Genomic DNA, 17,051 nt, shown 5'->3' with positions numbered 1-17,051 from the left:
AAATATATATATATATATATATATATATATATATATATATATATTTTTTTTTTAATGAAAATTAGAGTTCCTTTATACAGCAGTACACAACCCATGATAACACAATCGTGGTGCAGACTTGTCATTTTACCCTAAAGAAAAACTGCTTGTTTCATTCATTTATTTATTAAGCCTTATAAAAACAGAAACAACAACAATAACTGAATTTGTATAAGGCAGTTTCAATTATTAGCAATTAAAAATCTATTTTCAGTCCTTACTGCTGCAAATAGCAATCCTTATAGCTTAAAGAATTGAGATACATACTAAGTAAGGTCTGTTCTAATAGTCTCAGCTCAGTAATGAAATCCCTAATCATGTAATCAGAACCTAATCAGATTTTATGAATTCATCTATAAGGATTTGCTGCCACACGATACAGTAATTTCAGATATTACAAGCACTCATATTTGAAGTAGCTGACATTCACTAGCAGGTAGATACCAGATTTTGAACAATATATGAAGCAGATCTGTTTCATGCCTTAAAGTGTTACTAAACCCACAACAGTAAAATCTGTCTGTATATGCAGCATAGCGTGCTTCTAAGGCCCCGTACACACGACCAGTTTCCTCGGCAGAATTCAGCTTCCGACCGAGTTTCTGGCTGAATTCTGCCGAGAAACCCGGCCGTGTGTACACTTTCGGCCGAGGAAGCCGACGAGGAGCTCGGCGAGGAAATAGAGAACATGTTCTCTATTTCCTCGTTGTTCTATGGGAGCTCTCGCCCCGCCGAGCTCCTCGGCGGCTTCAGTGCTGAACTGGCCGAGGAACTCGATGTGTTTGGCACGTCGAGTTCCTCGGCCGTGTGTACAAGGCTTTATACTTACTGTGGAACATAAGGGGTTAATCCTCTGCATTGTGTAAAAAGGTTGTTTTCTTCTGTATGCACAGATCCTTCCCTCCTGCACAATCTATCTGGGGAAGGCCAACTAACACAGGCAGAGTAGCCAACCTGCACATGCTCAGTTGTGTCTTTTATGCTGGAGAGAATAATTACTTGTTCTCAGAGCTAGCCAGGTCACATGATAGTGACATCACACGTGTGGGCGTGTATACAGGCTGTAGTGGAAATCTCCTCCTACCTGAACTCGCAGCACTAGAGAAACTGTGCAGTTTATCACTGATCATGGTATACAGATCATCAAAATAGGTATATAGTAGCAATATTTTAATTTAAAGATTTATAAGCTGTGGGCACTGTGTGGGGGGTGCGGATAAACAATTTTAATATTACAGGGTTTAGTAACACTTTAAATTCTTATGCTTTTGCAAAGAACAATGCCATACTTTACATATGAGAACCAATTGGATTTCAGCAGGGTGAAGCCATAGAAACATTATTTTTGTCTAGTTACTTTTATTGCAATTTTGTATTCCATTGACTGATTTTTTGTAATAAATAAGGACCTAGAGACCCTCAGAATACAATAAATACCTTTAGGGCATAGGCCTGAACATGGTTCACACATCTTCACCCCAATCTTTGTAACTTCCATCTTGTTGCTGGGACAAGCGCGAACACAGGAATTCTGATCCACCACAAAGTTATCTAGGGTAAGCAAAAGGCACATATTCTAAAGTCAAAATGTTTTTTACCTTAATTATTCTCCTACATTAGGTACACAACCTGCCCCCCCAGGGCCATCTTAATAGCATCATGGGCCCCTGGACAAAGTAATGCACTGGGGCCCCTACCAGTCTGTCCCAATTTTTGCGCACCTACTCCCAAGAATTTAAGTATAAATAGTTGATGGAATTAAACATATATTTATTAGTATCAGACAGCACTACTTTGGAATTTGGACAGTGCGGTGCAGTAGAGGCAGCGCTGTCAGCTCATAACAAAAAGAAGCTCACTGGATTTCTGGCAGGATCAATCAATTTTTTTATTGCTAGCTTTAAAAAAAAAAATAATAATAATAATAATATAGATACATTTGCATATATTGCAGAGAAGTAATTTTTATTTTGCCCTGATATACAATTTAACAAATACACCTTTCGGTTTCATAGATGTTAAAGTGTATGTCAGGGCAACATAAAAAATAAAAAAAATAAACATGCATCTTTGTAATTTTTATAGAACAAGCAAACTCCTGCTTCTAAATTAATTTTGACAAGTATTTATTCACAATGGATTTGACAACAATTTTCCATCCCCTCCCTTCATTTTTTTTCACTCAAAGTCAAAACCTATTGTCAGATCGTTAACTCTTTCGGACAAAATTCTACAGGTATGAGGCCAGCTTAACTGTACTGTAGTCCAAGATAAGATTGGTATGGCTAATTAGACAGGATCCACAAGTAATTTTGTACACTTATCAAACAGATATAACAAAATGCTTTTCAAGTGTATATATATATGAGAGTAAAAAAACAACTATAGGCATATTCACAAAGGCAATGTAAAAAGCAGTGATGATGTACTAAGTTAATAACCAATTGCAGGCAATTAGATTTCAGTTTACTGTAGTCAGTCATAGTCATAAAACATATGGGGGCAGATCCACAGAGAGAGTACGCCGGCGTATCTACTGATAGGCTGGCGTACTTTCAAATTTCCCACGTCGTATCTTTAGTTTGAATCCTCAAACCAAGATACGACAGCATCTGGGTTAGATCCGACAGGTGTACGGCTTCGTACGCCTTCGGATCGTAGATGCAATACTTCGGCGTCCGCTGGGTGGAGTTTGCGTAGTTTTCCGCGTTGGGTATGCAAATTAGCTATTTCCGACGATCCACGAACGTACGCGCGGCCGTCGCATTCTCTTACGTCGTCTGTAGTCGGCTTTTTCCGGAGTATAGTTAAAGCTGGTATTTTGCGGCGTATAGTTAGATTTGCCATGTTAAGTATGGCCGTCGTTCCCGCGTTTGATTTGAATTTTTTTATTTTTTTTGCGTAAGTCGTTCGTGAATCGGGATGGACGTAATTCATGTCAAAGTTAAAAAAAATTACGTCCTAGCGACGTCATTTAGCACAATGCACGGCGGGAAATTTTGGGACGACGCATGCGCAGTTCATTCGGCGCGGGGACGCGCTTCATTTAAATGAAAAACGCACCCTAATCGCCGATTTGAATTCCGCCGCCAGAGATACACTACGCCGCCGTAACTTTCGCCGCGAAATCTTCCTGGATTCAAACTAAAGCCAGGCAAGGTACGGCGGGTGCAGATCTCTGTGGATCTGCCCCATGGTTCTCAGCACTGCTTTTAATAAATAGGTCTCCCAATTTTGTCTGCTTAGTATGTGATAAACATCAAAACTTGTTAGGAAGTCGATAAAGCAAAATGCTTGGCTATAAAAAAAAAAAACTGAAATGTCAAATATTGGACTAAAGCTTTGTGCACACTGAGGCTTTTATAAACGCTTTTCTCCTAGCCTTCTACCATAAAATATATATAACATATACATCAACTCCTGTACATACAGTAATTGAATATACCCATATGATGTTTTACCCAATCATCCTATATATCAGATGTCTCCAAACTATGGTCAGCAGACCACATGTAGTTTACACTTCTGATGGGGAGCCTAAGTGTAAGGAAACCTGATGTATGGGGGCTTCTCATCTAAAAGGGGGCCTCAGATGTACGGGGGGCTCTGATGTGCTGGGGAGCCTTCTGATGTGAAGGGGGGACTTTTGATGTGATGGCGTGTCTGATATTAAGATATTTCTTGGAGCATTTTATTCATTTATTTACCTTTTATCTATTCATTTATAAAACAATTTTTTTTGGCCGTCGAAAATATAAAAAAATATACAATGTGTTCCTTATACTAAAAAGTTTGGAGACTCTTTTCTTTAATTCTTCCTTTTGCTACTCTACTTCTATACAGAAAACGGAAAATGGGTCGGGAAGCCGGCTCGACCGGGCCTTGTTAATTAGTATATCACAAAGATATAACGTTACAACTCGGTTGGAGATTCGAATGGTGTAGGATGACACTGCCTGTATGTCTACCTGTAAAACTCTGTTATTTACCCGATACGGGATCTCTTTGTTTCAACTGTTGTAATTGTATGATGATGGTCCGCGAGGACTGGCTTTTTGATGATAAATAAAAAATTTAAAAAAAATTTAAAAGTTTGGAGACTTCTGCTATATATGCTTATTTGTTACTTTTTTTTCAGGTTTACGTAAACAAATATCTTTATGTTCGCTTTCCTGTATGCATCACCCACAGTCACCTTACTTTCTCCACATCATCTCTTGTCATTGTCAGACATATTTTCTACTTTGCATTTCTCAGTCCTTTCTGAATTTTCAAAAAAACTGCACACAAAAATTGTACTTATACAAAAAATATGACCCTGCCTATACATACGGGGGCAGTTCTTGACACATGATCCTCCATATTGGAATTTAGCATCAGGGCTGTGTTCCATCTGACCGGTCACTGGGTTGTAAATCAGCTGAGAACATTGGGGTACACAGGTTCCATTATCATTAAAGTTGCGACAAGACTGTAAAAAAAAAAAAAGGTAACACGTAAGGGACATATTTGGTTGGTCTCAGGAAGCCCCGGCTGAAATTCAGTGTAGAGTACTTACAAAGCACTGAGTGTTTAAGGATCCAGTGCAGCCTCCAGCACACTCATCATGGCAACATTCTGTGGGGGCCCGTCCATAGCAACGGCCATTGCACTGCTGTGCACAAATGTTCTTTGTCACTGCAGAAAGAGAGAATACAGTAGATTGCTTATATATAAAATAAGTTCATAATCCTGCTATAACAACAGCTGGCATAACGCTATATCTGCATAGGTAATACTGCCAAATATAGGACTAATTTACAAATCGACCCAACTTTAATTTATTACACAACAATTACTGGACAACCACTACATTTTACAATCAAGAGTTAAAGCCGTATTAACCCCTACCACCCCGCAAAAAAAGTTTTTCAGTTTACCAATCCTTAAAATGGACATAAAGGCTAATATAAGTCAGCTTAAAAATGTTACCTCCCCTTCCTCCTACCTAGACTGCATAGCGCTTAGAAAAAAGAGCAGTATAAATACCTGACATGAGCCATAATCAGCGGTTCCTCTGTGTCAGGGAGCACTCAACAACCGCGCTGTGATGTCACCTGACGGCTTCCATTGCCCCTGTTTTAGGTGCTCCCTCCCATCTCCTGCAGCAGTTGTTCACTGACGCAGGGGAGCTTCTGCTTCTGGATCTCCCAAGTTGAATAAAAAAAAGGAATTTATACCGCTCTTTTTTGTAAATGGTATGTAACATGGGTAGTAGGTGGCGGGGAGAGACATTTTTCAGCACACCTAAATTAGCCTATACTTCAACTTTAAATGTGGTGGCTGCTTTCGTTTTATTTTTTTATTTTTTTGTCATTATTCCCCTATTTCCCTAGCCAGTAACACAGGTCCTATTTTTGGGTGGTTCATCTATCTATGGAGGAGCAATGGAGTTACCCTTTGACAATAAAACTGTCTGGGGTAAGTGTTAAAGACTAGCAGATTTTGGTGGACCTTATTTAAAGTGAAGATTTACCCATAACAACTTGATAAAAAAATAATGTTCTTTAGCAAGGAACAAACATCCCACAATAGTCAAAATGTTACCAAAATTTGCATGTGCGGAAGCAGAAGCCCAAAGCCCCAGCAGCAAATCGTGAAGCAGAACTAAACCCTATCAATTTACCAGTTTCAAAAAACAGTTAAGCCTCGTACACACGACCGAGGAACTCGACGGGCGAAACACATCGTTTTCCTCGCCGAGTTCCTTGTTAGGCTGTCAAGGAACTCGACAAGCCAATTTTCTTCATTCCCGTCGAGGAAATAGAGAACATGCTCTCTTTTTGGCTCGTCGAGTTTCTCGACAGTTTCCTCAACAAAAATGTACACACGACCGGTTTCCTCGGCAAAAAAATATCTCCCAGCAAGAAACTTTCTTGCTGGTTTTTGCCGAGAAACTCGGTCGTGTGTACGAGGCCTTACATTCCTGGAATTCTGGAAATGCAAACTGCCACATTTGATTGTGTCCTCAACCAAACTGTCAAACCATCAAATGGCTACAGTTATAACTGATTAAATTGTGCAGCACCATGTCAGTTGCAGATCAAACAGAAGCAGTTTCCTTGGCTGTAAATAATAGGGGGGTTCAATTCTGCTTTAAAGTGGAGTTCTACCCAAAGGTGAAATTTCCGCTCATTTGTCCCTTCCCCACTTCCAGGAGACCGGGGCGTCAGCAGCTCGGCTCCCGCCGCCGGGCCAGTAGGAGAGTGCAGCGGTGCCTCGTGCAAAACAAACACTCCTGCTTTAATGCTCCTTTTTTATTTTGCCTTTAGTACCACTTTAAACAATGACAGGACCTACTAATACTTACCTAAACAGTAAAACGGGTGCTATCTTAAGTCTTGATTTCTGGCAATACCTCAAATTTATTAACTTGTTTGGGTTATATCTGAGAGGGGTAAAATGTAGGACCTATGTGAGGTTTCAATGCTGTATGTGCCTTCATGCAACCTCCCTGGACCCTCATTACACTAATCAGAAACTACACATTTCTCAAACATGTAGCAACTTTCTTGGTTTCATAAATTCATCCGATCCTTTTGAAATAACCTGCATGCCCATATAAGAGCACTTTATCTTTGGCTTTGAGAATTTTTCTGTAACAAAAATATTTTACAGCAATTCTACCCTACTAGTATAAAATGATTACTGACATTATTGCTTTCATTGCCAATAACGTTTTAAGACGAATAGCAAGACACCAAGTACTCACATTTCTGGCAGTCTCCCTCTTCTCCACTCCAACACTTTCCATTACAGGCAGGGTGGCAAGCGTTACCTGCATTAACAAAAAAAAAGAATGGTCAATAAATATTGTGAATCCTAAATGTATTTTACAGCCATACAAAGCCATCCACAACACTGCCCCCAGCTACATCATCCACCTCAGCAGACAATGCCCAAAACGCACTCTTTGCTCCCTTGTTACCATTACATATACTCGCCTGCAGAACTTCCCCCATCCTCTGGAACTCCCTACCGTAGTATGTCAGATTAGCTCCTACCCTGTCCGCCTTTAGGCGATCCTTGAAAACTCAAGGATAATTTTTTTCCTAATAAATTTGACAATTGTTGTCCAACTTTCCACCAACAGATGTTGGATGACATGCTAGTAAGTTTTCGGCAGACAATAGTTTGTCCTCAGATTTTCCAATGGTCAGTACACAGATCCGTCCCAAAAGTCGAAAATTACAAACATGCATGCTCGGAATCAATGCTCACCACACACAAAATTAGCAGAAGGTGCCCAAAGGGTGGCGCTCAAGAGCTGAAATTCCTTGTAGTACGTCACTACGTTCGTGTTTGTGGCACAACAATTGTGTAGCGTTAGTAGGCAAGACAAGATCCTGGCACACGCCCTTTTGACAAAAATCAGATGCTCGGTTGGCCAACAATCGTATCGTGTGTACGAGGCTTAAGAGACGTTCCTCCTATTTCTGTTTTGCATTTTGAACTATCTTGCACCCCATCTCAAGCCTCGTACACACGACCAGTTTCCTCAGGCAGAATCCATCAAGAAACTTGCCGGGAGATTTTTTTTGCCGAGGAAACCGGTCGTGTGTACATTTTCGTCGAGGAAACTGTCGAGAAACTCGACGAGCCAAAAAGAGAGCAAGTTTTCTATTTCCTCGACGGGAATGGAGAAACTTGCCTTGTCGAGTTCCTAGACAGCCTAACAAGGAACTCGACAAGGAAAACGATGTGTTTCGCCCGTTGAGTTCCTCGGTCGTGTGTACGAGGCTTAACTCTCCTGTTGATTGGTGCAATAAATTCACAAAAGACAACCGCTTAACTGAGCCTGTGTGTGTGTTGGTGTGCTTGGAACCAGTGTTGGGCCTTGCAGACTCTGAACTGGTGAGGGAGACCTGGGTTATGTTCAGAGGGGCAAGCACTACAAATGTATTTGCCATGTTAATTCTTTATCTTCTACTGAATTAAATTTCTGCTGAAGAATTGGCTCCTGCCACTAGGCCTGGCTGTAGAGTGGTCTGGGTGATATTTATGAAAACACCGCTCAAGATCCACTCATTCAATTTCATAGTTACATAGTAGGCTGAAAAAAGACACAAGTCCATCAAGTCCAACCTATGTGTGTGATTATATGTCAGAATTACATTATATATCCCTGTATGTTGTGGTCGTTCAGGTGCTTATCGAATAGTTGTTTTAAACTACTGATGTTCCCCACTCAAACCACTGCCTGTGGAAGAGAATTCCACATCCTGGCCGCTCTCAGGCCCCGTACACACGTCCGAGAAACTCGACGGGCAAAACACATCGTTTTGCTCGTCGAGTTCCTTGTGAAGCCGCCGAGGATCTCGGCGAGCCAACTTTTCCCATTGACTAGAGAGGAAATAGAGAACATGTTCTCTTTTTGGCCCAACGAGATCCGGTTTTCTCGGCGAAAAGTGTACACACGACCGGTTTTCTCGGCAGAATACGTCTCCCATCGAGTTTCTGGCTGAATTCTGCAGAGAAACTTGATCGTGTGTACGGGGCCTTACAGTAAAGAACCAGTTTAGGGTTAAACCGCTTTTCTTCTAATTTTAGTGTATGGCCGCGTGTCTTAGTAAATTGCCTTTCGCGGAAAAGCTTTATCCCTATTGTGGGGTCACCAGTATGGTATTTGTACATTGAAATCATATCCCCTCTCAAGCGACTCTTCTCCAGAGAGAATAAGTTCAGTGCTAGCAACCTTTTCTCATAACTAATATCCTCCAGACCCTTTATTAGCTTTGTTGCCCTTCTCTGGACTTTCTACAGTTCCAGTACATCCTTCCTGAGGACTGGTGCCCAGAACTGGACAGCATACTTCAGGCGCGGTCGGACCAGAGTCTTGTAGTTCATCAATGATTCTATAAATGTAATGTTGCTGTGAAACAATTTGAGATGGAGGTGTGCTGGTGATTTCTCTCAACAAACTCTTTAGGCCAGTGGTCTCAAAGTACCGGCCCGCGGGCCATTTGCGGCCCGCGGACCAGTTATAAATGGCCCGCAGACAGGGTGGAAGTGAGGGGAGCTGGCGCCATCTGGTGGTGAGTCGTTGGTATTACAAGTTATTACCACCAGATGTGAGCTGGCGCCATCTGGTGGTGGCCGTTGGTATTACAAGTTAAGCATTACAAGTTAAACAGCAATTCTAATGTCATTTTAAACTATTTTCACTGCCATATTCTTCCCTCTAATTAGAACCCCCAAACATTATATATATTTTTTATCCTAACACCCTAGAGAATAAAATAGCGATCGTTGCAATACTTTCTGTTACGCCGTATTTGCGCAGCGGTCTTACAAGCGCACTTTTTTGGGAAAAAATTACACTTTTTTTAATTAAAAAATAAGACAACAGTAAAGTTATCCCCATTTTTTTTAATATTGTGAAAGATGATGTTACGCTGAGTAAATTCATACCCAACATGTCACGCTTCAAAATTGCGTCCGCTTGTGGAATGCCGACAAACTTTTTTACCCTTTAAAATCTTCATAGGCGACGTTTAAAAAAATCTACAGGTTGCATGTTTTAAGTTACAGAGGAGCTAGAATTATTGCTCTCACTCTACCAATCGCGGCGATACCTCACATGTGTGGTTTGAACACCGTTTACATATGCGGGCGCTGCTTACGTATGTGTTCGCTTCTGCACGCAAGCTCGTCGGGACAGGGTGCGTTTTCTGGTTCCTAACTTTTTTAGCTGGCTCCTAGATTCCAAGCAAATTTGTCAAACCCTGACTTACACCAGTGCTGGTGGTAATAATGCGCTCGCTGACACCAGTGCTGGTGGTAATAATGCGCTCGCTGACACCAGTGCTGGGGGTTAATAATGTGTTCGCTGACACCAGTACTGTTGTTTTTGAAGTTTGAAAGTTTGCATGCGGCCCCCCATGGCATATGAAAACTTGTCTTGTGGCCCTCAGGTAATTTGAGTTTGAGACCCCTGCTTTAGGCCTTCTGCACACAATAGTCAAAGACAGTCCCCTGCTGCCCTGAATTTGCTGTCACTAAGGGAAACTGCAAGTGATTTTCAATACAAACCCTAGAAATTAATACATAACAAAAAGAAAAAAAGAAAATACAGAAATGACAGAAATAAAATATATAACTTCATCTTGTTTTGGCTGCATATCAGCTTTAAAAGAGCTGGTTCCAGCGACATTTCACCACTGTGATAACATTTATGAATGCTAAAAAAATAGCTTCATCTTATAAAGTGTTTACTTTAATGCTGAGGTATGGCTGTTGTCTTGAAATAGGATAAGAGATGGCAGAAGTTGTGCAAAGGCAAGGTTTACTTTGGCTCTCTGGTGGCATGAGCTAATATTTGCTAAAAGGGCTTGTGGAGCTGAACTGTACGGCACCTGAAATTAGTTTGTGACCGTCACCACACATATATACGGAGTTACAGATAAACAGAAATTAACAAAGTGACACCAGTGTCAGAACCACTAATAACTGTTGTCTGCATCAAGAATCCTGAGTAGGACAAGCAGGTGTATTAAAGCGGTAGTTCACCCTTCTTCACCCCATTATTCCATTACTTTCGGCATCGTAGCGCGAGCTACGGTATGCCGGTCTTAAATTTTTAATCCCCGTACTCACTGTGTTATTGTTGATTGAAGATTCTGACTCCCGCGGGGAATGGGCGTGCCTATGGAGAGGGAGGATGATTGACGGCCGGCTCTGGCACGTCACGCTCCCCGAAGACAGCCGGAGTAGGTCTCGGCTATTCACAGCGCCTGCGCACAGGCTATGCGCAGGCGCCGTGAATAGCCAAGCCTATTTCGGCTATTTCCGGAGAAGCGTGACGTGCCAGGGCCGGCCGTCAATCACCTTCTCTCACCATAGGAACGCCCATTCCCCGGATTCTTCAATCAACGATAGCACGGTGAGTACGGGCATAAAAAATGTAAGACCGGCATACCGTAGCTCGCGCTACGATGCCGAATTTAATTGTCTAATAAAAAAAAACTTTTTTTTTTTTTCTAACAGGGCGAACCCCCGCTTTAAGTAAGTTAAACAAGCCCAAGTCAGGGCCAGATTAAGAACATCATGGGCCTGGTGCTGAGGATTTTGGTGGGGCCTTTTTGGCTGCATTCACACCTCCGCGACAAGTAACGCCGCGTACGCGGCGTATTTTGCCGCGAATAGTGTAACTTTTTTTTTACAAATACTTCCTATTGCTTTGTATGGCCGAACGCCAATGCCGCCTGAAAAAAAGGGTCCGGGACTTTTTTTAATGCCGCAGGTGTACGGCGTCTATGAGATGTGAACCATCTCATAGACAGCAATGGTAATTCTCCCCTCCAGCGGCACGAGCGGCCGGCGTCGGGCGTTTTGTCGCGGAGGTGTGAATGGGGTGTAATAAATAATAAATAAATGCGTGGGAATGACATGAACGCAGCCCAGCCAAGGCAAGTGACCAAAGGCACAGAACCCAGAAGGAAGACCGGGTGAAGATGGAAGTGCCCGGGCCCCGCCTGATTCATCACAGCGCAGCACTGGAGGGCTCAGTCTGAAAATGTAAGTGTACCCTAATGTGCTAATATGCTGTGTATACTTGTACGTTGTGGCATAACCTACCCCAGGGCCTCTAAAAAGTAGTAATGTCAGGAAAGTTTACTACCGCTTTATTATCACAGGATCCCAGGAGCCTCTCATGGGGCCCCCTACTGACCCGGTGGACGGTGGCCCTTGGGCAGTGCCTAAGTGCACAGTTGCCAACATTTAAAAAATATTTTCAGGGCCACTTTTTTATATAAGTGCTATATTTAGAGTAGCTGAGATCCCCGATGTTCCTCTATACATCATAGTAGTAATCACAAAATTAAATGAGTACTAATAATGGGGCAGAACAAATATGAGAACTGAGATTTCCTTTAGTTGAACTAACAAAAATGTCTCCATTCTAGAGCTGGTAACATTGAGGATATTCAGTATAATTTTAAAGAACTGTTTTTGTGGGTAAGCGACATAGGGGAGGAGTATGGACGGTATATAAGTGGGAAGTATGTGCAGGTGAGGGAGAGGAATGTGGAGGGTCTAACAGTGGGCACTATGTACAGGAGAGGAGTACAAAGGGTACGGAAAAAAGCACTATGTACAGGAGAGGAGTGTGAAGGGTATGACAATGGGCAGTATGTACAGGAAGAATGAGGGGGTATGACAGAGGGTAGTACGTACCAGAGAGAAGTGTGGAGGGTATGATGGGGCAGTATGTACAGGAGAGGAGTGTGGAGGGTATGACAGTGGGCAGTATGTACAGGAGAGGAATGTAGACGGTATGATAGTGGGCTCTATGTATAGGAGAGGAGTGTGGAGGGTATGACAGTGAACACTATGTATAGGAAAGGAGTGTGGAGGGTATGACAGTGAGCAGTATGTACAGGAGAGGAGTGTGGAGGGCGCGACAGTGGGCACTAAGTACAGGAGAGAAGTGTATGACAGCAGGCACTATGTACAGGAGAGGAGTGTGAAGGATATGACAGTGGGCGCTATGTATAGGAGAGGAGTGTGGAGGGTATGATAGTGGGCACTATGTACAGGAGAGGAGTGTGTAGGGTATGACAGTGGGTACTATGTATAGGAGAGAAGTGTGGAGAGTATGACAGTGGGCACTATGCACAGGAGAGGAGTGTGGAGAGTATGACAGTGAGCACTATGTACAGGAGTGGAAGGATATTTAGGGACTGAGTAGTGGTTAAGCGGGTCATACATGGATTGAAATTACGCCAATTATGCAGAGACCAGCCATAGTCAATCTATGTATGGGCTAGCTGGTTTTACACAAGTCAATCTATTAATCAACTTGAGTACAACCAGCCTGTTTTTTTTTCTTAAAACAAATCAGTGCTGCCAGCTAAAGTTAGCAACACTGATCATTGTACGCACTGGCAGAACACAATAACACCGCAGGAGTGATTCCCCCATGCAAAGGTCAGCAGGTGAGAGGGTGTGTGGGGACAGGCTGGGGAGAGATACTAGTCAGTGGCTGGGTAGGCACTGGTAGTATCAGAGCCAGATACACACAGGTTACATACGCCACGATCGTTAGAGCGAGAACAATAATTCTAGTACTAGACCTCCTCTGTAACTCTAAACATGTAACCTAAAAAAATGTAAAGCATCGCTTAGGATACCAAAAAAAATTGTGCTAACTTAACTAACTAACTGTTTTTTTAATGAATGAAACATTTTTTTCCAAAAAAACATGTTTGAAGAATTGCTGCGCAAATACCGTGCTAGAGCTGCACAATTAATCGTTAAAAAAAATCGTGATCTCGATTCAACCCCCCTGACGATCTTCAATGCAGAGTTTGCTAATTCTTTCATATAACAAGTGGAGAGACTTTCAGCTATCAAAAGAAAATATCTGGGCAGTCTGCCAAGTTTGTAACAGGAAACATTGTAACTGACACTTCCTTCTTAGATCAAAGGGATACACTTCTGTGTGTAAAGAAAAAATCTGGGCAGTCTGCGAAGTTTGTAAACAAAATGAAACATTGTAACTAACTAACATTGTAACTAAAGTTAGAAAGCAATATTATTTGCTAGAAAATTACTTGGAACTGCCAAACATTATATATATTTTAGCAGAGACTCTAGGGAATACAATGGCTATTGCTGCAATATGTTATGTCACACTGCATTTGCCCACTTCAATGAATAATAAAAACCATAAAAACAAAACAGTGAAGTTAGCCCATTTTTTTGTTTTTTTTTGTTTTAATGTGAAAGATGATGTTACGCCGCAACAATCGTGAGAGAATCGTGATCTATCTTCTAAGCAAAAAAATTGCAATTCTCATTTTAGCCAGAATCGTGCAGCTCTGTACCCTGCAACATAAAAAGTGCAAAGACCACCATAGAGTAATTTTCTAGCAAAAAACAAATGATGATTTTTACATGTAGTAGAGAAGTGTCAGAATTGGCCTGGGTGGCAAGGGGTTAATTACCATGAGTAATATACAGATAATTATTATAAGCACTGTGATCCTATCAGTCTGCTGTAGTGTGTCAGCTTGTATTTATACTGGCCGCTCTGAATGTAGCTTCTGACAGGCTGTGCAAGCAGGCCCGTATCTCCGGAACCATAAATGATAGCCGTCCCATATTTTAACCAGTTGTGGGGTAGCTCATCCCATGCCTACCCCCAAATGTGGGGTTTCTGTGACCTCTGGTCATCGAGCTACAACCCCCCAAATTCGATCTTAGAAAAAAAAAATCTTAAAAAAAAAAAAAAAAAAAATTTTTTTTTTTTTTTTTTTTGGGGCAAATGGGCCTATCTTGAGAAAGGGGCCTGGAGCTGCAGCTCCATCAGCCCCATTGTTAATCCGGCCCTGGCCCAAGTACTGTATAATGAAAAGCAACTGTAGAAACCAATTGGATTGGAATGTCTTTCAATTCAAACCCAATGTTGGTCATATAAGAATATTGTGTACTTACAAATTCATAAGCAGTGGCCAAATTGCAAAGTACGTAATTCAACGGTATCTAATCAGAATTGTAATGATCTTAGTTTCGCAACAGCTGGAGGGCCGCCAGTTTGAGACCCCTGGTTCCGAGAGAATCCATAGAAGACCTCCCTGTGATATAGGAGGCACGCCATATCCCTATCCTCTAAAATATATGATCCGAGCTGAATTATTTATAAGGTAACCTAGGCAAGAGCTTAGGACCAGGGAATGTCCAGGGGGCCCGGCTGCAACCTTCACCCACCTAAAGTAAACCAGGACGGGTTGCGAGTTGGCCAGAGCTGTACACCTGCCTATCTCTTCACAAGACCGGATGAACTTGTAGGCAGTTGGTATTTTATTGGCTGCTCCATACCAATACAAAGGGACAGCGGTTAAAGGGTAAGTTCACCTTTGGGAACATGTTACATGTTCCACCCATTTTGTAACAGGTTCCCACTCCTGCAACGTCTCCACTGCATCTAGTGACAGCAAGTGGGAGATCCCCCCCCCCCGCTAACTGTCACTATTTAAAAAAAATGTTGGCTTGTAGTTCTCAATAAACTACCAGGGTGCTGTTGAATGCTCTGGTAGTACATTTTCTCCTCCTGTCAGTGTGTATCTGTCTCCCCCCCCCCCCCCCCATGAGATACGAGCAGACAGATAAACGGAGAAGTCCGCAGGAGCCCTGCATGGAAACGCTTTCCAGGCTCCTAGTAAAAAAAACAATAAATGCAATTTTTTTTACCTGCAAAATGATGTGCATTTTTTTTTTTTTTTTTTTTTAAAGGTGAACTTATCCCTTAGCCTGGGTTCACACTCATACGAATATACAGCGGGTTTGATGCGTTTGGGAACACACAGATTCGCAGGTCATGTAAAAAGCATAATATTCCATGGCTTTGATACACATTTATGCGTTGTGAATTTGGCGCGAGAAAAACAAAAGGGTCCTGTGCATCTTCACTGCAGGTGCAGTGCAAATCTTATCTTCATAGGCTTCAATTGAACTTGCAGTAAATTTGCAGCACACAGTTCACATCTCTGCGAATTGTTTACTGTCTACTTCCTGAAATTTGCAGTAAAATCACACCTGTCTACCTCAAAACGCAGGGCAAATTCGCACCTCACACAGCACAAAAAAACGGATCCGATTTGCAGTACATAGCATCGCAGTAGTGTGAACCTAGGCTTAAAGTGGTCAGTGCTCCTACCATGCATAGGCCACAGTTCTGTCCTATTTCATTTCAGCATTTAGGCTAGGTTTACACTGCTGCAAATTCAAAATCGCAGTAAAATCGTGATTTTACCGCAATTTCGAGGCTGCGGTTTTGCCGCGATTTCGGCCGCGATTTAAGAGACTTCTGCACAGATGTCAATGTAAATCACGGCCCAAAATCGCAAAAAGTAGTACAGGAACTACTTTTTGAAATCGATGCAGCGCCGCAGATGCGGCGTCGCACCGATTAAGACGGTGCCATTGCCAACAATTGCCGGCGATTTGAGATGCGATTTGACATGTGAAATCGCATCTCAAATCGTACCAAATCGTACCCAGTGTGAACCTGGGCTAAAAAATGACCTCCACAAAGGCCTTTTCTGCTATCTTCTTGCACTTTTGGACATACTTTAACATAAGAAAAACTTGAATTTGTCTACAGATGTCACCGTCTGTAAAAAATGTAATCGACTGTAAAATTGCAACACAATGGACAACTATGAGGAGTGGTACAAAAATATGTGCAGTTTGAGAATTTCTTTATTTGACTGACATTCTTTGCAGTACTTCATACAAAACAAATCGGTCTCTGCCTCTGAAAGCCCTTACAGTGTAACGCCTCTAACATAGCCATATAGACAGTATGGTCTTTGGGAATGGAGGCCAATTGACCGATCAGTATGTCTGACTGTCGGAGGAAAAATATGTTAAAGGGGTTGTAAAGGTTCATTTTCTTATTTTCTAAATACCATATTAGGCGGAACACTCAGTTTCCCAGCAGAGCCTGTGTTCAGTGTTCCGCCTATCACGGACGTCCTTTCGTCCGAGGCTGAGGACGAGATGAAGTCCGTGATAGGCGGATCACTGAGCCTATCACGGAACAGCACGAGGAGGAGGCGCAGCTTTTAAAAAATGGACCCCTGCAGTCTGCATCCGGCGTATAAGACGACCCCTGATTTTTGAGCCAAATTTTTTGGTACAAAAGGTTGTCTTATACGCCGGCAAATACGGTAGGTTCCTTTAAGCTAGTGCATTGTTGGTTCACTAAACTTTCCCTCCTAAATGTTTTTTTTCTTTGTTTTCTTTGTCTGAATTTCTCACTTCCTGTTCCTCCTCAGTAAGCTGTTCTGGTTGACTAACCCCCAGCCAGATGATGGGGGCAAATTTACTGAGGAGAAACGGGAAGTGAGAAATTCAGACAAAGAAAAAAAACATTTAGAAGGGAAATCGAATTTGCCGCCTAGCAGGCACCCACGGCGTGCCTCGCGAGTGCAGCTGCGGGTCCTGGGAACTCGATGTTCCCGGGA

The 17,051-nt window shown here is 42.3% G+C and overlaps 1 protein-coding gene across 1 annotated transcript in view; it reads right to left on the bottom strand.

Annotated features, from left to right (window-relative positions):
* The window catches only part of ERBB3 (erb-b2 receptor tyrosine kinase 3), a 149,131-nt gene that overhangs the window by 44,623 nt on the left and 87,457 nt on the right, over positions 1 to 17,051 (bottom strand). The window contains exons 5-8 of the mRNA XM_040341090.1: positions 6,791 to 6,856; positions 4,598 to 4,716; positions 4,372 to 4,510; positions 1,477 to 1,590 (exon numbers count right to left, since the gene is read on the bottom strand). Coding sequence (XP_040197024.1) covers positions 1,477 to 1,590; positions 4,372 to 4,510; positions 4,598 to 4,716; positions 6,791 to 6,856 — 438 coding nt within the window. The remainder of the gene's footprint in view (positions 1 to 1,476; positions 1,591 to 4,371; positions 4,511 to 4,597; positions 4,717 to 6,790; positions 6,857 to 17,051) is intronic.

This window comes from Rana temporaria, chromosome 2 (assembly GCF_905171775.1).
Source record: "Rana temporaria chromosome 2, aRanTem1.1, whole genome shotgun sequence".
Classification (NCBI taxonomy): Eukaryota; Metazoa; Chordata; class Amphibia; order Anura; family Ranidae; genus Rana; species Rana temporaria.
This window is presented reverse-complemented; position numbering and strand designations above follow the sequence as displayed.